The sequence below is a fragment of the Argopecten irradians genome, chromosome 7 (genome assembly GCF_041381155.1).
Source record: "Argopecten irradians isolate NY chromosome 7, Ai_NY, whole genome shotgun sequence".
NCBI lineage: Eukaryota > Metazoa > Mollusca > Bivalvia > Pectinida > Pectinidae > Argopecten > Argopecten irradians.
In genome coordinates, this window is record NC_091140.1 from 20,370,231 (window position 1) to 20,394,200 (window position 23,970).

At 35.8% G+C, this 23,970-nt stretch overlaps 1 protein-coding gene across 12 annotated transcripts in view; it reads right to left on the reverse strand.

Moving 5' to 3' along the window:
• Positions 1-23,970, reverse strand: part of LOC138327810 (protocadherin Fat 1-like) — a 133,276-nt gene that overhangs the window by 95,078 nt on the left and 14,228 nt on the right. For all 12 annotated transcript variants that reach the window (XR_011209102.1, XR_011209101.1, XR_011209103.1 and 9 more), the window contains exons 2-3: positions 19,394-22,756; positions 5,007-5,321 (exon numbers count right to left, since the gene is read on the reverse strand). Coding sequence is in view for 5 of the 12 variants with exons in the window: in XM_069274200.1 (XP_069130301.1) it covers positions 5,007-5,321; positions 19,394-22,745 (3,667 nt within the window). In the remaining 7 variants the exon portion in view is untranslated. The remainder of the gene's footprint in view (positions 1-5,006; positions 5,322-19,393; positions 22,757-23,970) is intronic.

A 23,970-nucleotide genomic window follows, 5' to 3' on the forward strand; every position in this document is an offset into this window, starting at 1 on the left:
TTTCACATCTGTCATTGGTCACGTTACACCTTCTCCATCAGCTAAGTGTGACAAAGTCCACATTCTGTGTTTGACATGGAAAGACTCCCAATGCCATGTGAAGTCATTCATCCCACTGACATACAGACCACACAAAAGATGCTTTAGTAGTTAACAGATTTTTCTTCTATTTTTTTTTTTTCACCAAATGATTGATTTTGCGACATCTTTAAAAAGCTTTGAAATTGATGATTATATAAAGTCAAAATGCCATCATAATATACGTATCAATAGATTAATTTTTTTTTACACAAAATAATTGATTTTTCAACATTTCAATTTTGAAATCAGATGAATTCTTAAAAAAAAGACAAATTTAATTGAATAATGTAACATGGATCTCTTTCTTTTTACTTTAAAAGACAGATGAAGACATTTGAAGAACTTTATTGTATTTCTACCTACGGCATATTTTCCACAAAAGCACTTTATTTCTTTGAAAATAATCTCCATTGTATATATGTCTTTTTGCTCCTGATGTATTTTATGAGTATTACATATTGAGTAAATTCATGACTAGAAATCAGAGAGAAGTGACAGAATGATAAATCTGAACATTTGTATCCCATCAGGCCAGCCCAGGTATATGTCAGTTCCTGATATTATCCATAGGGGATATGCGGTATAATATAGAAGATTTTAATTAAAATTTCATTGAATTATATAAAAATTTGATTTATACCTGTCATTAACGAAATTGACAACTCAATTGATTACTGGAGGAAGAAATTTATCAATCATTTATGCTCATCCCACGCTTTGAAACAAAACATTTAATTGGTAGTGTTGATCTGATAACTTGCCAAATCAGCCGGAATTAATGATGACTTTTACTTTCTCGTTTAATTTGTACCTGTCTTTTGTCCGTGCCGCTCCCATCCACACAATGATATTACCTATACATATATATGTTGTAGTAATGCAGTGACACCAGGATACACACCTGCTTGGATATACTAAAATGTCGTTAATAATTACCTACATGTCACTCAGCTATCAAACCAAATTTCGGTTTGATATTCCAGTCGCTGTCAACATGCTAATAGATTACATTAAAACCAATATCAGCTCTAAAATGATCCAAATTTTGACATCTTTTATGAATGTGTAGCAACACACACAATTTCATGAATCTTGACCGCTGACACCATTTATAAACCTGACACCTACACAACTTTCTATTGCAATGTTTGCCCTGGTTTCGTAACAGGTAATCACCATTCTTTTCAGTATCATACGTAAGTCACACCTGTAAACCTGGGCCATATTACACTAACAACCAGTTAATATCCTCAACCGGATGGCAAGATTTATCACTGAGAATGGCATCACTCATACCAGACTTGGCAGGCAGAGCGATCACATGGTCACATTTCTTTGTTATCTGTATCATTACATTGGTCATTTATAACTAGGGTCTCTGGTCCAGAGTGACCATTCTGTTTACTTACGTCCAGTCCCTGATAACAACAGGTCATAGGGGTCATAAAAACTGGACATCAGAACTCTTACAGTACAACAATCTAATTATCATGACCTTGCTGTCATTTCAAAATCGTGATTCTGTAATATATGCGAGGAACCCAAATCCACCAATGGGGGAGGTGAACTAAATCACTAGAATCTTTGTGGAGTAACCTTGGTAATAAAATCTTAATTCAAAATCTTAAGCTAGAACTGTGTTTCATTTTGCAATGTTTTGGCTCCTAAGCAATGGTCAAGTCATGCTGTCATGACCATATTACTATTTTTTCAGTCAAAATCCTACTCTCATATCAATCCCTCAAGAACAGACAAAGTATGACCTGAAGTTTATCTGCCTTTTTCCTCACCAAATCACATTAAGTCTATATTCATTTTCCAATCCAAATGACCTTGAGTTTACATTCCTTTCCCGAGTATGACCTTGTTCCTTCATTATTTGTAATCCCCATGTCATATCACAGAAGACAATCAAACCTGAGTCTACATATCATGAACCACAAAGCAAACAAGATAAAAACAAATCTCCATTACGTTCTCTGCTATAATGGTTACTTTGTGTCACCCTGCTTGTCAGATCTAACAGCAGAATACAACTTATTATTCAAATTGGGTCGTTTCCATGGTTTCAAGCCACTTTATTTTTTTCGCTTTTGATGTCATTATAGCGTAATACTGATAATAAAAAATTCTAGCAAGTCATTTCCTTACATCGCCACACCTCAGGGTAATGATACCAAGACAGGAAACTCAAATCTACCACAAAAATGACAGATTTTCAAAAACAACATCACATCTGTTTTGCTTGAAAAATACAACTATGACAGCATCAGCCAATTACCCATACAAATCCTACCAATTGTTAACACTTATCTTCTTGTAAGCAATTTAGTACCAAAGGTAGTTCTGGTAATAACTGTTGCACACTTAAAATCATACCTATTTGTCAAAATTGTTTCAACATTAATGATTCTCTGATGTAATTCATGTGTATGATTATTCAAACCAACGATAAAAGTCAAACATAGAGCTTCATTTTTAACCAGAACCTGATAATTATAATTAGCACGTGTCATCTGGTACTCATGATAATTGACCTGCTTACACCTGTCAGTTTATTACCTATAAAAGCAATAACAATGCTAGTTTGTATTTTTTTCCCCATCATCATCAATGTTTTAACCTCCTTACAAAGACAATACACATGTAGATACTCAGGATTTGTATGGGTAAAATAGACAATAATAATTCTGGTTTTATTGTCATGAATCTCTGGGCCGTTGAAAGAATTTCCTGATGAAACCATTCAGTCCCCCTCTCTATTGATTTAACATGGCCACGGAATGGCTGCCGCCTCGATATTAAACATCCCCCAGGAACCGTTCTCTTTAATGCCGACTATATGCTGGACCCACATAGAAAACTGCATCGATGCACTACTAGATTTTTTTTTATTTCATTGATTACCTTTGACTCTAATGTTTCCTAGCACATGCTCCAAAAGATGCCTTTGGAAATGTTATGTATACATTAGAGGTGTTTTACCATGGATAAGAGACACCTCCAGTCAGTACGACTCGCAAACTCATTTCTATGGTTTACTCTGGCATTTCAAAGTTCCAATTGTTGGAAGAGCTGTGAAAGTTTCAATTCTCCAGGAAACTTCAGCATTTGACATAATGTTTCTCTGGAACTACAAGCAATTCTCATCACCATTAACTGGGTTTTTTCTCGAGAGAGTAACGATGATACATGACTTGAGAAGTCAATAAACGCTATACCATAAACTACAGTCAGTATTGATGTGTGTATAGTGTTCAGCATTTCCTTGTTTGAATTACTCCTGTTTTCTGTACTTTTATCTCTGAGAAACCTTGCTATTTCTCTTAACTTCTCATTAATGGAAGTCGTCTTCTGCGTCACAGATATTTGTTTGACTCTTGATCATAGAAAAGTTGGCTTCTGGGTCACTGAAGCGTTTGTATTTCTGAAATATATATACCTATCTGATTTGTACCTAGTTTGCTCTACATTCAAATTATACTGCACACCTTGCCAGAACCAAGTAACACAACACCTTTACTGTGTTCTCAATAACAACATAATTTTAACTGAAGGTTCAGTATCCATTCTCTCTTATCTGTTCTCAGCTAAAATTACCTAATGGCCTAGGTTTCATTGCTCTGATTTCTAATTTGTGAAATCAATTTTATGTTATGGCATATCTACGAGAGAAACAATGAGGAAATGTGTACTGATCACGGCCCATAGACGTATCACTGCACACCATCTACACTGATCGTGTTGCCATCAACTGCAGCTCTCTCCAATCGAAAGGAATCTCTATCTTATCTTCTGCCACGTTCTTGTGAGCTTCGTCTCTCATGGCAAGTTTTTATGTATGTAAAGAACAATTCTGCTGATAAATATGGATGGTTAACATTTAGTGTGTCAGGTTTTATTGAGGAGAGATACAGGACAAGCCATGTCTGCTGGTACACACCATTACCACAGATGGTGCCTAAACCCAGACTCTAGTTCTACATACTCTCATAAAAAATTATCATAAGATGCCAGATGCTGCCGTTTTTCTCTTGTTTTCTTTCACCGATAATTTGTCCAATTCACGTTGTAAATTTCATTCAACTTGTACATAAACTTCAGACCTGCTAATTTTACAACAGTGTGCAGTGGGTTTTCTCCACTTTAAAACAGATTTACAGACCAATAAAAACATAACTTCGACAGCCTCCTCGGTATGTGGTCATACAATCACTATGACTTGTCATTTCCTTTTTATGACCAATTATTGACCAATTAAAGCAACGAAAACAAACCAAATACAGTTTACTGGAAAAGAATGCTAAAATTTATCCTGCATTTGAAAAGATTTTAAATAAGGTTCAATAGGTAAGGACACTCACTAGCTTTTCAGACTTATTTATTATTCCTTAACAAGGATCAAAACAATTTTTTTTTTTTTAATTTCTAACCGAATTCTGACCAGGCACTCCTTATCAGAATGTTTTTTCCATCTCTTTTCGATACATTCTCCACACCTACAGAGGTCAGATAGTCTACCAAGGGGATTGTGACTTATCAGGAACATTAAGGCTATTCCATCGACTTAGCACTCCCCCTCTCCCTTGTGTCTGTAAATCTGCGATTATCCCCTCTAAGCCAGACATAGGTTTATACCAATCCCTTGACCTCTACAATTTCTAACATCTTTTAACCAAAAATAGTATTTTATTTCCAAACACTCATCAAAGAACGAGGAGGATGTTTATCTAACCAGTAGAGTAAGAATGAAGACATTGATTTTGTGACGTTAATCTACTGTATTCAATAATAAATTTTTGAACATGTTGTCATTTATATTGAATGATGCAAATGTATATTTTTCTGAAACAGAAGGAACAAGTACAAACTCACTCAGCATCTATAGGATGATACATTCTAACAGCCTTGACCTTTGACCTTACCTGTGGTTACGTTGATGGAGAAATATTGGCCCGTGTTGCCCTTGGTGATGCTGTAGGTCAGCCTTTCCGTGGGGTTGTTGTCCTTGTCGTAAGCGCTGACATTTCCAACAACAAGACCACCAGGGGAATTCTCCATAATGGCCATGTAGTTAATCGGAAGGAGGAATTGTGGATTGTTATCGTTGACCTCAATGACCTTGATGAAGACTTCAAGACGAGCATGTTGGGGTACCGGGGCGTGTTCTTGGGCATACACGGTGAGCCAGTAGTGAGGTGCTGTCTCTCGATCCAGAATCTGACTCGTGCGAATTGTACCTAAAAACAAAAACATAAAAGTTAAAACATTTCATGGGACAAAGTGATATATAAAATATTGATATTATTACAACTTAAAACATGGCTATGATCAATGTCATTTTTCAATGTCACCAGTCTAAAGTTCAATGACTTTGGTAATGACCTTGACCTACATACACTGATTTTTTCAAAGTAAGATCAATAGACGTCATGCATTATATCTCAACTCCTCTAGGGGTTTCTACATTGATTATATAGCTAAAAAAGTATGTTATTATTTGTTTCAGAGTCCCTATATATATATGATAGTCTGTAATTTTCAAATGTTGTCATATTTTTATACATCAGCAATGACCTTGACCTTCATTCATGACATTCAGTTTCAGGTCACACTAATGACACAATGGTATGATGATAGTTATTATGCATTATTTTAATATCTCTGGAGATTAACAGCTAAATAATACATTATTAATGTGTTTGAGAGTAGCCATTAACAATACCAGTATAAGTATTGTGGCTTTGTCTTAGTGAGATAATGTCAGTGATAAAGCCTACAGTCTGGGATGGCTCTAACACAAGGAATGTAAGGCCAGTCTACACCATGGTAATTCACTTACAGCATAAACAGCTTATACATCAAACTATTTATATTCAGTAGCATCAACTTAATTCATTTCAATAACTTAAAAGAAATCATATGATGAACGGAATCATGTAAATTAGTGCATGTGTATGATTTCTGTGTGATAACAGGGCAAGATTAATATGAAATGGACAGATTTGTAAATGCAGGTAAAATTGACAATGCTCTAGTAGTGTATACATCCAGGTGTTCAACACACAAGACAGAAATCTGAGGTTACATAACTATCCATTAACACTGTGACCTGCCCCTCCCTCCCTACCTCCCCTGTCTATACAGCCCAGACTCCCAATCATTTCACATGTACAGTACTGGTGGTAAAACAATGGCCCAGACATCTATTGTTTACTGTCTGTCCACACTGTAATACCTACAGCTAATATACTTCAGGTGTACATTTCAACAAAAGTTCATGCTGCACGATTCTACTCTAGCTATATCAAGATATATTCATCTGTATCACCAAAAACAATGATTCAGTATTGATCTAAGTACGATCTCTAGAAATTCTATATAAATTTATGCGTACTGTTATCTATAAAGAATTTATCTAAATAATAACAACTTTTTAAAAAGACATAATTTTTGCTGCTCCCATTTTTCTAAATTGCAAGTAAATTCGTAAATTTCATTTGTAGAAAATAGCTGTCTTAATCAAGTTAAACCTAGAAAATAAGGTCACCAAGTCTTCTATCCAAGAACATTTTACCCCCAACAGGAAAAAAAACTGTAATACAGTATGCACATGTGGGCTCATTAAATGCAGACAAACATGTGACCTCTGGAAACACATCTGGAATGTTATATATTACACACTCAAATACCATGTTGGTTCAGACAGTCTAAAGCATTTCTGAAATCCAATGGTTTCATTATCCCCACCAGTTATACAGGCTATTTGCATACACATTCAGAGGTCGCATGTGAACGTATTCCTAGTATTTAGACAGAGTTCACATGTGAACATATTGCTAGTATTTAGAGGTCAAGGTCACATGTGAATATTAAAAAATCCCTAGGAGTTATATACACATGCAGTGGTCATGATCACATGTCCATATTGACAGTATGACAGTTATTGGAAGTGCATGCATTGTAATATGTTCCAAATATATAATATAGGCTATTTAAATTCTAGACACAAGCATTCAGAGGTCGCACGTGAACACATTCTTAAAATTTAGACATAGGTGAAGGTCACATGTCACTTACATATCTCCATAATTTAGAATTAATGTCAGTGAGTTTTAATGCTAGACAGTTGTTTCTAAACACTAGACTACTTCCCGATTTGTCGAAACAAACTTAATATTCTTACCTAAGTTTTATAAAGAAGTGACTTTTAGAGATTTTGACTTCAGTTGTCGATTATTGTTTTGAGGAAACTGAGGGCCTGCATGCTTTCTACACTGCTGTACGGTATATCAACCTCTGATACAGTATTGATATATATCCGACAAACAATCTGCCCATCAGAACCAACTGTAGAGACAGCTAATATGCCAAACACTTTATTTACATCACTTCTAAAAACATTGGCCTGGCAATGATCTTTTTACTGTTTTTCCAATACAGGGGCAGAAACAAAACCATGATGATGCTGATGGCTTATTTGTATACCCCAGCACTGTTGTTTTGCATTGAGACATTAGGTTTGGCTTGGTCGGCCTCCAACGATATCGCAACTGATCGGAGAACAGGCGCTACAAATCCATCTCGTATTCACCTACACTCACAAGACATCCTTGAGTAACAAATTAGCTGATGGAAACTTGCATGCAACCTGAAAATTGGCTCTCCAAGACATTTCATGCTATTTGAAAACTAAGCCAAAACAAGCTAAGAAATGCTCACATCGATGGACTCAAGCCGTCGACCTTTAGGACAGAACATGTACATCAAGCTTTAGTCTGTAATGATAGCCAGTCGATACCATTCTAATAAGCCTCAAGACTTGAAATGATTCACAAGAAAACCACACTTATTACAGTTAGACAGATTAAACTAAAGCTCTACAAAACCCCTTCTCTGATAATTAAAATTCACTGAAGCAACAATACAGAACATGAATTCAAACTTTGTCCCTTAGATCCGTGATTAGCAAGGAACTTCCAGCCACTCCATAAAATGGATTGATGCCTCTTGTCATTTCCTCATTATCTGAAAGTACCTAGAATAATAGGAATATACTCTTTGGAAACTGGTGCCCATGTGTCCATTTCATGGCTGCCTGTAGACTACTGAAAACACCTAGAAGGTTGTCAATTGAAAATAATTCCTTCATTATGGTTTTGGGAAAATTCAGCTAAAAACCAGATATTCCTGAGCTGCTTTCATGAATGTTATTGTTAAATGTTTATTTTTTATATTCATGTCATCAAAATTTAACTTTTCTAAATTTCAAAATGTTTATGATGATATGAGGTGGCCGGAAAGCTATTGAAAGAATGTCAGAGAAATGTTAACCCTTAGCTTTCACCCCTGTAATTTCATAATGGGCTGTTCCATTTCTTGAAGTAGAAGAGTCCAAATGTGTCTTCAGGAGTGAATGATTGACCTCAGCAGCCCAGACCCAATCCATATATAGGTTTCACTATAGACAAGGGTCTTTATACAGAGGTATCACTCTTCAGACAGGAATTGAAGGTGATTAATTAATTCTCCAGGTTAACCTACATACAGCAGTGGTGGTGTAATGCTATAATCAATGTTCTTACATCGATCACCTAAATAATGCGTACCACACAACAGCAGAATCACTTGGCTGTTTGTATTGGATGTAATCCATACAAAGCCTTTGTGGGACTCAGTCATCTCCAGTAGCTATAGCCATTAGTGTATCCCCTGGGATAAAAATTAATTTATTACATTTCAGAAGACTTGTTTTAACTAAAAACAATAGCAATCAAACTTAAACTGGATAGGAATTGATAAAGAAACACAGACCAATGGGTTTGAGAGTACACTTAACATCTCACGAATTCAAAGAGATCAAGGAAAAATCACTGCTACTTGTAATGATAGCAACAGGACTCCAAATGCTTTTATTGAAAGATATGGTAATCACCAACATAAAACCAATGTTTCTGATTTCAAACAAGAGACTTTTTTCGGCAAATATATATGCCTATCTATCTGTCACTTATATGTAGATTACATAATCTTACGGTTTTTACTAACATATAACCTTTGAACTTTAGGCCAAGGACACACTAATCCACAGATAGAACACTGCATTTTAACAATTGCCAGATAAGAATAGATTATAAAAAGATGCATTTTTACTTTTAGACTCATTTGAAGGTCATTTCAAGGTCAATTTGACCTTAAATCACTGATAATAAAGCCATGCATACTGGTATACTACTTATGAAGAAATATATTCTCCCTTTGTGTACAAGAAGCTATCACTGGCAATGGTTTGTAAGTATTCCAGAAGGGCCTATAGAACACTATCACTGAACATAAATATTTTGTTTCTGTGTTGTAAATTTACAAACCTGACTGATGGGAGTATGTACAACTCCCAGTCATTGGCAAAAACCAGATGCACATGTTTATTACAAGGATTTTGTATTTTATTTACAAACTCTGTTAAAAGACAGACAATCAGCAAAAGATGTGTATAAAATGTAGTCTGCACAGAATCAATGGGAAATGGCCATCACAGCGATATTGCTCTAGATCTTTGAATAATTATTAAGATTGAAAAGAAAAGTAATGTTTTTTTGTCAAAGTGAATTGCCTAAAATAATTATGGTGTGGACAAATTTTTCTTTTATCTACGTTTTCCCTTTGATTACTAATTCCTTTAGAATATTTTCCAATTTGATCTTTATGCATGTAGTAAAACATTTTAAGATTGTCATATAACACTTATCAGAGATCTTAATCAAAGTCAATAACAATTTTACTTTGAATTGAGAAAAAACATTTGTTTCAAAATTGGTCTTATTAAGTTATTATATAGTTTGAATATACATGTATAATGGTGTAATTGGAATAAATCTTTTATACAAGCATTTTTAAGGAACAGTTTCAGAATTACACAGCATTTTTAAATGGAGTTTATTACAAATCTGTTACTACTGTATGTATAAATTCTCAGTTATTTTTCACCAGATTTTAGAAAACATCTGAAACCTCTAAATTTGAAGGTTGTAGCTAGCCAATATATTGGCCAACCTACCATATAATATACGGTATACAAATGTACATATCTAGTACGATGACCAAATCTAAACCATCTACAATGTACATGATGACAAAGTGGTTTTTTAATCAGTTAAAACTGTACTGAATGATCCCTGTCACCAAACCACAGAATATGGTTAAAATGCCCCCTCAAAGTGAACAATATGCCTGGTTACATGTCAAATTATGACTGTTCATTCAGGTGTCATAACATCTTGTGAACCAGATTTTACCTGTTTGAATATACCTTGAGTCCACATGATTAGCCACACACCCGCCCAGGGTTAGGATTTTAAATATTTGTAACATAGCTAGTAAAAAATTAACCTCTCAATCAAAACAGTCGGGTCAGAAACATGATGCTCTATAGCAATATTGTGTTGGATTAGTGTCGGGGCCGATACTGAAGACCACAGAAAAACCACGTTAAGTTTAAACTGTGGACTAACATCCTCCAGGGGTGGTCGCACACCAGTAATCCAGGTCTTTCAATCACAAACATATTTCTGATACCAACAAACACAACAATGACCATGAATTATAACGATTTGTTTACGTTATGAAGGGTACAGTTTTGTACCGATCCCCCCTGAAGGTGCACGAGGTGGCGATGGGATTTAGGAGTATTTGATTACTGTAGCACGTGTCAAATATTAATCCTATATTTGTGTAAGATCTATCAAATACTTATATGTTGTGTATGTCAATATCCATAAAAGTAGTCTATGTATGTGTGATTCATTAAAACAACTTCCTACATCTTCATGTAACTTTAAATTCTTGTAACAAAAGATATTTTTATTAAAATTCAATCACTAACTGATTCAAGGTTAAAAAGACTTAAACCAGATCAAAAAATATACTGCCCATTACACTAAGTATGGCTAGAAGCAAAAAAATAACCAGAGCTAATAATTATATAAGTAATCATGTATATATATACACATATATAGATAGATACAATGCTTTGTGAAAATGAAATTCCCTTATCAAGGTAAGTATATATAAAGTTCATAGAAGGTCAAGGTGAACATAAATAAAGTTTAAGAATAGAAAGTGAAGTCTCCAGACATTTGAAATTTCATAAGTGCTAAAACGAGCTTCAATAATAAAGACAGCTGTCTGAGAATTTCGGAAAGTAAATGCTGTCATGAAAACTTTGATACTACAGGTTTGACCATATATGGATCCGGAGTGTGTATTGTAATGGGCCTACACAGTTTGTGGTTGTCTATATACACAACAGTGATGATATAATTGTGGTTTAGATCCTTATTTACCAATCTTGATCAAGAGCACTCCCTTCCCTTTATACACAGGTGGGTTTTCCTGTTACCTCACCTGTCACAGGTAAGCATATCACTCAGGTAAATCACAGGTAATCCCATTTCCTGTCCTAAATGTAATGTCCGAATAAATATGTCAACCCTAACTTAAACTGTGGTGAAAAATTTCAATATTTAACTTTTTTTAGAACAATTTAAAAACAGCTGAGAGGATAGATATTACTTATATTACTATATTTACCTGTAAATGAAAATTTTAAGAGAACTATATTTTTTAATGTTTGATATAACATCTAGATCTAATGAGAGCTTTACTACAGTAAATTACGGTAAAACTCTGAACTTGTATAGGTATATTGATGTTAAATGTCATAATCAATTGTATGTTTATACATGAATATATCAAATACATTTATGTAAATAGCAGTAAAGACATGGTTGCTCCAACTGGTGGGTGACACGCAGACACCAATCTTTGTTTTTGACGTAAACCTCACATCTAAACCTGATGTAGGGACTTGTATATGACAAGTGTATAGTAAGTTGAATGATGTTGTTGACGAACAGGAAAACCACAGACAAGTCGCGATTTGTCCGATAGATAACCTAACAAGTGCTTTGTGATCATGAATGAACGGAGGGAACCCAAAAACTCCACTCTAAGCCACAACACAACACTTTCAATACAAAATGCTAATTTATATCCAGGCCAGCGTCACCCGAAGTTTAAAATTCATTCATGAAACGTACAGGTATATATTTATGCCTATAAGGCTGTAGGGGCCCTTGATGTGAAGGCCGTGTGATCTGTCAAAAGGTGTTTTGTCCTGGGTAAGGTACACGGTTCACCCACTCACATCAAATACGAAATTTTATGTGCAAGAAAACGACAAGGGATCTATAATTATCTGTATCGTTTGCTTGCTTGGGCTATCTCGAAAAAGGCATAGATCACTACCTGAATTACAAACACATCCTTGACCTTGGCCAGGAAGCCAGTTCAAAAACATGTCTAAAGATGAACCAGTAAAATATCAATAAACATTGACAGAAATACAAGGGCATTATAATCTATTTCCCATAATCTGAGATTAAATGTCTTTTTTTCTTTTGAATCTCAACTCACTTTTTAGAGATCTGAAATGCAAGTGTGCATATTAAAGTGTAGTTAATTATCATGCTCTATCGGTGGTGGTTTAAATTTTTTCTAAAAGTTGAAATACAATTTGGTCTATCTAGCTACAATTTAAGAAATTACGGTTGTATAAAATACTTGAACATTGATAGAGGTAGCTATATATAGTAACATGATCCAAAAGGTCACCTTGTCTTAATATGGCATCCCTCTTCAAGATCATGACCATGAGGTATAAAACCAATAAACTTATATTTCTGATTTTCTGTTTGTGTGTTTCGGGTTGACTATAACTAATTGAAAAGTAAAAACCATTACACTTTCAAAATCGTATTTGAACTGGTTTATTTAGGCATACCTATAGCCAAGGCTTCAAAGACATACATACAAACATTTCTAAGGAGTAATCCATTAGGCACTAGATCAGAACAATTTAGTCTAAGTATACAACAGATATCCTCTGGAGATAAACCTTCATAATAATCCGGTTTTAATGTAGTATAAGTTTACTTTCTGGACCATGAAATTTTCTGTGTATATGGCCAGCCTTAAAGACCCTCAGGAGCGGTAGTTATCACCCCTCAGCTTCAAATCTATTTTCCTACAAGCCAAATTAAATCACCCCAAGTGTTCTTAGTGACAATTTGTGATTTATAGAAAGCTTTCAAAGGTAATTTATACACAATACATTTACGTGCTAAAAGTTTGATTCAATCAAAACAGTTTGGCAGTGTGCTTTACAACCATGGCATATCTGGGCCACTCAACATATAGGCTGGTAAATCTTAGATTTCATGATCGGTTGCTTATTCAAGTGGGCAGAAATTACATACTAAGGAAATCCACTTTAAGACAAGTGAACTGGCAAATGCGAAACTTTGTGAGGGTGTTAAGTTTCTGTGAAATAAATTCCTATGTCTTTCATTGTTTTTTGCATGCATGAGTTTGACCAATGGAATAATGTTAAATTAAGAGTATAAAATATGAAAGGTGCTCTGCACTTGAGTGGAATGCACCTTTCAACACTATACCCTCTCTCCAGAATTTCTGTGTCACCTCTCTCTAATTTCTTTCAATAAACACTTGTAAAAGAAGGTGCCTTATTCTACAATAGAGTCATGGAAGTGATATATTGCAGGATTAAGCTCAGGCATGCCCTGCACTGATTCCATCTCTATGGGGGAATAAAAACAGCACGTAAAATAAATGCTTTACATATGTTTTACAAGATCCTTGGACCTAAAGAGACAAGTATGAATACCCCATGAAATGTTTAATTCTATTCAACAATGGGTTTTTTTCTGTGTCTTTATTTACCCCCTGTGGGTGAGATTTGAGCTAATCTTTATCAATGAATGCTGGGTCCATTAGTTAATGAGGGGGTGACAGGGGGTATCCAGCCTCCCTGCAGGTGCAAGGAAGTGGTATGCACTGCTTCAGGAGTTATCACATGTTTTCTAACAATGCTACTTAAGATTAGCACAATTAAGGCCAAGCCATACAAAATGTAGTAGTGTTTTCCAACTTGCACTGTACGTTTTGTCTCCATACATTGTCAGGATTAGAACAATTGCAGTCAGGCAAAATTTATGTTAAAATTGTTAAATTTCATGCACCAAATATTGTATACATGTTATATGTTAAGAATTGGAAGCTTTTTAATTTTGTTTCCTGATAGATACTGTTTTTGAATTCTGAGTTTTACTCTAATTAAACATCACCATGCTGGCCCAAATCCTACAGAGAACAGTAATTATACAAAGTCTGCCACAATAACATGCATTGCAGACACAATCGATGATTTCATATGTCTAGCCATTCTTTTGAGATTAAACACAAGAAATGTCAATCCTGATGTTACTTGACAAAATCGTTTTTTTTATGTCTCATCAAAAATTTCAAATATCAATTTATGTTTTAAAAGTCAAATAGATAAATTCATAGATCCAGAGTGAGATGGCAGATACATGTGTATTATATCGGTGACGAAAAGTTAACAGAAACATCAAACAATGTTTTAGTTGTAAGCCTGTAAAATACATCCATTATCCATCCAAACACAGACAAGGAAGACGGGGTTCACTGAGTTAATGATCTTACAAATGAAGGAGATGGAGGAATTCTTTCTAAATACATCCAGATGTAAATTAATACTCTAACATACATAGTCACTTTGTAGTCCTTAACCTCACAACCGGTCACATTAATGCACCTTTTACAGTTTTCTCCATTTCATCAACTTCAGATTGAATTATGTTCCACCATTATTACATAGCATAATTGTAGAAATTGGCACTTCTCCTTGTTTATATTAGCATTTTTGTCTTGCAGCAGAACTTAGAAAATTAATGTCTGTTAGACATCAGCCATGATTTATTTACAATTCGAACTGCCTTGACCTGTATACCTAAGTCAGCATCTACTGTTTCACAATGAGAATCGACAGGCTAATGTGTTTCATGTCTATAGTATCTGCAAAAGCAGAACTTTCTGGGTAAATGTACCGTATACATGGAAATTAATTATTGTCTACAGCATGTCTCTCTTCTTGCATACAAAGCAATTTTCCGGAGCTCGTCAAAGTTCTGAATGGAAAGTCTCCTTAATCATTTGGAGACAAGACCTGTTTCATTCTGACACACCATTGGTCACCGTAAGAACAGTTGTCTCTGTGATGAGTTAATATGACAACCACCTCACAGGCTTTAAAAGCTTATCATCATGTAAAAAGGTCGTCCACAAAGGTCACATCATTCACATACCCTGGGAACAGGTCGCGTAGAAAAAGTCAAAACACCCCAGCACTGTAATATTGAATACAAGTTTCCTGGGTCACAGCGGGTCAACCGACATTTTGACACCTGACTCCTGCAAATTTGTGCAAATTCTGTGTGTTATAACTAATAAGTGTACGATCAAATAACGTCAGATTACATCCTACAAATATATACCTTGGGACGTTTTTCTCCATGGGAAAAAAATTTCAAAGTGAAATGCCAAATGTGATTAGTTTATTGTCGCGGAGTTTCATAATGCAACCAAAAAAACAAAATGTGAAACAAATTTAGCAATTTTCAACACAATGTCTATTAGAGAGAACACAGAATGAAAGCTAAAACGGGGACCGAAACATAAGAGAGGGAACAATTTAAATAATTTGAAGTATTCCTATGTAGTGGAGCTCTGTATCTCTCTAGTATGCCTGTATCTGTGAGTTGATCATGTTGCCTATTGTCTCTGGGTGTTGGTTTTTGTCCCCCTATCATTGTTCAGTTGTGTTAGAGAGATAGCAGCTCAAATCTGTGTGCATGGCATGACTTCAGGGGAAAGGCTATACAGTAGTCGAAATACAGGTTTATAACAGAGAGCGAATCTCTGCGAGGCACACATGTACACCCACAGTATCTTCCACTGCATTGCCAAATTCTGCAGCAGGCATATAGACCAAATAACATATTTCATTACAATTTAAAGTTCAGAAAATCTGTTCATAGGTCTATATTTCACATCTTTCTTTGATACTATAAGTTGTTAAACTAACGTGCACTTCATCAATGAAAGGCCGAAATTTTACAAAATGATTTTTTTTTTTTTTTTGCAATAAAAAGAAACTAAATGTTTTAAAATTAAAGGGATTCTAGTTCTAAGTATGGTTTAGTTAATAGAACTACTTGTGACACCTTTTATAAAGTGATTACAAATGTAGTAGATATATGATATGAATCAGCGACACGGCCAAAATCAAATCAACCGTAAACCGACAACAGCAGGTACAAGGTCAAGCCTCATATTGTAACGGCCAATAGAGCAAAGACACAATTTCCTTTGAATTTTTTTTATGATTACTGTGTGGCCACAACTTTTACATTGTAGCAAGATTTTAGTCTTTGACAATGAGCCGAGAACCTGATCCCCGTCACCTGCCTTGAACAGAGTACTGGACATGGGCAGGGGTCACAAAAGGTCATAGAATTTCCTCCCTTGGCCAACAGACAAGGCAGACTTTCATCACTACAGTACAATGGACATTTCTTTAAGCAGAGTATCGTGTAGTTTTCAAACTCAGTCGACCACGAAGTCACTCGTACGCTTGGGATAGTGTTACTAGACGCTCGTCCGAAACAACAGAGCATGTTCTGAGGACGATGAGTAAAAAACAAAACCTGGGTCTGTATCTGTTGTCAAGCTCGCGTCAGTATGTCCCGACAAGGTACCTGTTTGATTTAAGGAGTGTCTAAACCTCATACTGTGTGTCTCTTGTCTTTTGTTTCAGTGCACAGATTACGTTTCTACCTGTTGGTATTCGTGTCGCCATTGACTACTCTCCGGAGCCTTAAGAGCATTGTGGGCAGGTCTGTCAGATGATGAGAAATCTGCTCAGCCACATAGCTCATCTATATAGCCCTCAGTATCTCACCTTCCATCATGATTATCGTGGTCACTATACTGCGGTTCTAGTCACCTGACTTTGTCCTTTCTAAGGACAGGTATATATAATTAAAATCACTACTGACATGTACCGGTATACCTGTATAAAATACAGTACTGACCATAAATCAACAGATCCTTTTATCTTATCCATCAATTGTAGAACAGTCCTCGTGGACAAAAATACCTCTAAAATAAACCTCTATGTGTGTGGTCATATAATGTTCTTAAATTCAGGAATTAATCTTACGAATTTGTTTTAATAACTTTTTAATGTCTGATTTCACTTCAGCTAGAAGTGATCATGTGAATATGAATACACAATGACACAAAAGGTACATCAAGTTCAGGGAAGGAGAAGTTTAATGCCGGAAGTAAAGTCAATTTAACTTGTATATTCTTTTCAAAGCAAGGAGATAAATAATTAAAAAGTACTGAATTTTGAATAAGGTAAAGTAAAAAGAGAGCCCTAAAGGTCCTTTTAACAATTCTTATCAGAAACATTGACAGAACCTTCATTATTTATTAATGTTTATTGCCCAAAGCAGCTTTAAATCATAAATCCTTCTTTTTTAAGTTTATACCAACGAAGGTTTTTTTTCAATAATCTCGTCGTCATAAACTTGTGACTGAATGAGCAGGCACACTTTAAATAGACAGTATATGAAATAACTATATCATTTATTAAGCTAAAGAGGAAGGACCCAATATGTTATACATGTGTTTGGGTGCAGTTTCATTACAGTTTCCTAACTTCAGATTTTTTTTCTTCACTTCATTAATGCTATTCTATAGCAAGTTTTAAGTTATGAATTAAATCCTTAAAGTTAAGGACCATTGATGAAACTGGGCCCAGATATGCTGAATATGTCTACCTTGTCTCTTTGACCTTCTACTTTCTCTCTCTCTATATCTCTTGACCATGTAACCATGCATCGCGTTATAATTATTTCAGCTGTTAGCTCTACTGAATGAATGCATGCTATGTAATTAAAATCAATACATTTACAATAAAATGCAAGTTGACTGCTATTCAATTGCTCTCTATTGCAACCATGCGTTATCATAGCATAGTTTCCTAATTACTAATTGTGATTGCCGTTGCCTTATTGAAACCCATGGGTTTGAAGCTGCCCAAACAATGAAAATTTAACTTGCAACCATTAATCTCTATGCAGCCATTTTGCAAGTCTCAGGTAAGACAAGCATGACCATGAATGACTCACTGTTGCTCAATTGCAAGTCAAGCATTAGAGTTAGTTGCTGACCAATTGCTAGGCAACTATTGCCATAGATATATGATAGCTGCATTGTTTAGTGATAATCGCAGTACATCCCAACATCTACTCGCGATCGGGTATATGGTTTTGTAGTTGCTGGATAGTGCAATCTAGGCCAACTATAGCTGTTGGAGCTCCAGTATACTCGACGATATGGAATTATCGTGTTTATGAGATATACTCACTAGAGATCCTGCTAAGGGGTCCAACATTAAAGCCTTAATTAGTTCAGTTAAGGACAAAAGGGGTAAACAGATACACCAGTTGGTGACTGGAATTACCTGTATTACCTATCAAATCACACCTGTACAGCTTCTATCATAACAATGATTTGTAGAGCTGAATAGACCACCTAAAAAACTACAAAACTGAAGACAGTAATTGGCTTGAGAAGTGGGAATCGCACTCAGGGTGACAATAGGCCTATCATGATCTAACAGAAACATACAAAGGTTAGGGTCTCTGTCACCTATCATTCCTCTGGTAATAGGATATATAAAGCGGGTTTGAAATTTGAGATTGGTAACTAGGTCATATAAATCAGTTTAATGACATAGGGTGAATTATTGAACTAACCCCCAGAGTTATTCTGCCACAGGTGTGCGGTACCTGGCCATGTTGACAGCTTCAATCAAATATTTACATTTTAACCAATAACATTTATCCTAATAGTCTAGATCTAGCGTTAGAACTGCCTCTGTTGTCATTAAAACATGATATATCTAATACCAATATCCTATCTATCAAAATATCTAACATGGCACAACTCATCAACATTATGACATCTACTGACTCGATGAATTATTCAATACTATAATTCCCCCTGGAGGTCAATATGTAGTTTTATAGACCTTATCTTTTTAGCCTGAAGTATTTGTACAACAATACAATACAAACATGTACACACTACATGATGTATTATGATAAGTATAACTTATACCATAGAAATAAAACAAATTTCACCTACCTGCTAGAGTGTCTAATTATGAAATTGCTCTTTAATAGGCTAAGAATCATCTTTGACTTGTCTCACTATTTTCCTTCAATTAATTATTACACATTAATTTAAAGATTCCTTTATACTACCAAAGACCAAATTAGTAACATTGATTTGTACTTACCATTATTGTCTATAGTAAATCGCCCAAGGCCAGATCCATCTCGAATGGAGTACGTTAAAAAATTCCTTGGATCTGTTTCAGAATCAGCATCACTAGCACTCACTTGCAGCACATAAACTCCAACTGGGCGATTTTCTTGAACAAACCCTGTTTCACAATAAGAAGCAAACACTGGGGGCTCTAGATTTTCATTCACATCTATAACTTCTATATTAATGAAACATGCAGACACCAAACCGCCCCCATCCTCGGCGACCGCACTGATATTATAGATCTGTTGAGATTCAAAATCAAGAGAGTCCATAATCCTTATCACACCTGTAAGCTCATCAATTTCAAATTTATCCTCAGTTCCATACGTAAGTCTATAGGTGACTTTGCCGTTGTCACCTTGGTCAGGATCTTCAGCTTTCACTATGGTTACTACGGTACCAACTGGTAAATCCTCACGGATCTTCAGGTCATAATGATCCGGAATAAATTTTGGAACTTCATCATTGACGTCGTCCAGAGTAATGGTAAGTGTGGCTGTTGAAGACAATGGCTTTTCACCCTTATCTGACGCCACAACTGGTAAATAATACACTGCCATCTCCTCTCTGTCAAGAGGCTGTGCAACCCGGACTATGCCACTGTCAGGGTCAATCGAAAACTTATTGATATTTGTACCCAAAGAATATGTCACCTTACCATTTACTCCTAGGTCCCTGTCATGTGCAATCAATTGTGAAATTGTAGCATTGACAAGAATATTTTCATATATATTTACATCGTTATTTCCGTTATTTTCATTATTTTCTGATTCAAATATTGGAGGATTATCGTTTTCATCAAGCAGATTTACAGAAATGATAATAGTAGATGACCTTTGTGACCCTTCATCTGCTTGGTCAATAGCCATAATTTCAAGGTCATACTTTGGAATGAATTCTCGATCAAGTTTGGAAATGACTATAAGCTGTCCTGTATTTGGTCCGATGTCAAACTGATTGTGTGGGTCTCCATCTAGAATAACAAAGTTTAACCTTCCATTAAATCCAGGATCAGCATCATCAGCTTGTATCGACAAAATTGATGTACCGACTGCGACTCCTTCTGATATATCTAAGATCGTAACTTGTGTTGAGCTGAATGTAGGATCATAAATGTTTGGATTCACGTTTAACTGGGAGATGGTCTCATCAGCTAGAGGTTGGTTATTTTCTCTCATGATCTGAACCTGTTTGGCTAGTTCGTGTGACACATTGGTGGACTGGCACCTAATGTTAGCATCACTATTGGAAAGTTGAGAATTCTGACGGTTGTTCACAAGTGTGATTTGTATACTGGATTCCTCCGAGACAAAGCTTCCATCTGTAGCTATCACTGTGACTCTCCTTTCAGATTCAGGTTCATCTTCCATGGAGCAGTTCAACAGCAGGGTGCCTGTTGCAGGTACAATATCGAAGCAACCGTCTTCATTTCCAGATTCTATTCGATAGCTCAAGATGTCACTGTCGAAATCTATGGCAGTAATGACAGCGATTTCAGTGCCAATAGGAGCCTCCCTTGAGAGATAACCAGAGCACTGAACCTTTTCAAACCTTGGAACGTTGTCATTGACATTCGTTAGCTGGATATCGAGCGTAACTTCACTCTCTCGTCGGAAAGGAGTACCCCAATCTGAGGCTCGGACTTTCACCTTATAACTCCTTCTCATGGTCTCAAAATCCATTCTAGCCGTTGTTTTGATGGCTCCAGTGAAGTGATCAATTTCAAAAGGGACAGAATTGATGTTTGCAATGGAGTAACTAACACGTCCATTTCCTCCCTGGTCAGCGTCCGTGGCAGTGATAGTCGCTACTCGTGTTCCTATAGGCAGATTCTCCTCCATGGGAATAACTGTATGGGTAAGATTGAAAACCGGGGCATTATCGTTACAGTCTGTGATTGTGATGTTAACTACAGTGTTACCTTTCCTTGTCGAACCACGGTTACCATGGTCCACTGCACTGACCAACAGAGTTACCACAGGAACCGTTTCAGTATCAAGTCTCGCACCCGTACTAATCAGACCTGTATCTCTGTGAATTGTGAACAATTTGTTATTATTTCCAGATTCTATCGCGTAAGCTATCTCTGAATTCCGGCCAAAGTCTTTATCCATAGCCTTTAGATATAGCACTGATGTTCCGATTGGAAATAATTCTTCCACACTAGCCTCATACTGATCTTTTTCAAACAGAGGCTTGTTATCGTTGATATCCAAAATATCGACATGAATCGTTGTTCTCATAGACTTTGGAGGAATCCCAGAATCAGTAGCCTCAATTTCAAGATCATATCCATCTGGTGCAATTTCCTTGTCTAAAGATTTTAATACAACAAGGTTAAATTCATTTGGATTGGACGTTTCCTCGATTTCAAACAAACTTTGGTCGACATTTTCTGAGTCTATGATTGAGACGTCACTGATAACTCCTTTATCCCCTTGGTCCTCGTCGGTTACCGTAATTATCGCGTAAATTGTCCCTCTACTACTGTTCTCAACTACAGCAGGTAGATGTTGCACTATGATCTGAGGGGCATAAAAGTTTGCCTCTAACACTTCAATATTAACTGTACAATTTTTTGGTTTAAGATCTCGGTGTTTTGGCCCCCTGTCTTCAGCTATCACATCGAGATGATATTCATTCTGCTCGAAAACATTTAAAGGTCGCGTTAGAGTTATCACCCCTGTTGTAGGATGAATAGCGAATGTTCTAGTCCTTTTTCGAAAACTATAATAGATTTCTTTATTGATACCAATATCACTGTCTACTGCGAACACTTGGACAATACTGGAATGTAACGGTGTGTCTTCACTTACAGACTTATTGTAGATCTCCGGATCAAAGAGCGGACTGAGATCGTTCCTATCCAGAACAGTTATAATGAGATCTGTGGTAGCTGTTAATGAGGATCCTGAGTTTGTCTGGCCTATAGCCTTTATTTTTAAATGATATCTGTCCTCAAACTCCCTATTTAGGACTCCGTGTGAACTAGAATGTGTCCTCACCCTCAGAAAGTGAAAATCACCAACTCTGTTTTCTTCTGCCTTAAAAAGACTTCTACGGTCGCCGTCAAATATCTTATATCTGACGTCCGTCGTCAGCATTGAATAAATGCCCATTTTCTTTGACGACGTGACATACGTTTTGCCTGGCGCCTTTTCATATATGGTGGCATTGTACGTGGCATGTGTGAATTGGAAGGCATCATTGATAACTATTCCTGCAGCTCCATTGCCAACGCCTAGCATCGCCATGGCAACGACAAAGATGGTGTGCAACACGAGTCTTCGACACCATTTTGACTGCCTGACTGCCCCCATTTTTCACATACCTGAAAGTACAAAAATGAAACAAATTAGGTTTTTGAAAAATACAAATATCCAATTTCTGACCATTAATCTTTCTTTTTTTAATTGACGTACACCTAGTCAATTACATACAATTAGCTTACAAACCAGTGTCACAGTAAAGCTCAATTAAGTGATGAACCATAGTGTTGATAGTGTAGACCTACCGCAGAACACATTTGTAATGTATTATATAAATGTACTTTACAAATTGGTGGCAATATGTGATTAAACATATATCACACAAGTCATTGACAAACATTTATATACTTTAGAAAATACAATATCTCACCCTTAAAAACTACATTTCGTATTCTCCTGAGTTCTCCTACGATAACTCAATAGAAACCCATTAATCATCAATCCTAATTTTATACATGCATGTAAATAAATCATTAATTACTGATAAGAAATCACAAAGACATGCCTACCTGGTACAAGGTTGCAGTTTACCTATATATATATACACAATGTACTTAGTAAACTTTTTATATTTACACAAAAACAATGGATAGATATAAGATAGTACATTATAAGATTTGATGTCTCCTCGTTGATTATTATCTGTACATATCTTAGTTAACCCACACACCATTTACCTATCGTTAAGTCAGCATTGTTTAAATCCTATATATAGATCAGCACTAATCAGTACAATGACTGAATCACACATAATGCTATCAATTAAAAGAATGGAGGTTTAACTTTAAGTAGGAAGTCAAATTATCTCCATAAATGAAATCCGTCAACTTAGGCTTGTTGTCAAAGGATTTTTGCAATACGTGGGTTTTGATATCCTAAACGACGCGAGTAAAGTACTATTTACCGTCGATTAGTCCCACCTTCAGGTGATTATGACGTCGTCATTTGACGTGAGTTTCGTGACGTCATATTCACCGGAAGGTGGGACTAATCGACGGTAAATTGTACTTTACCCACGTCGTTTTGGGATCTCGAAACCCACATATTGAAATACATTAGTACTGTATTCAGTAAATATAATTCTTGATTTTTTTTTTTATAAAATAAACTCATATGACACTAAAGCTTTAATATACATATACCACATAAGAACACTTGCGCTGTAAAAGTAGGGTTTTTTCATTAATGATCCTATCTCCATCATATAACTCTATTTACATTGATTTAACATGTAAATTGGTATATAGTAACACTCTTTGTACCTATAGACCCACCA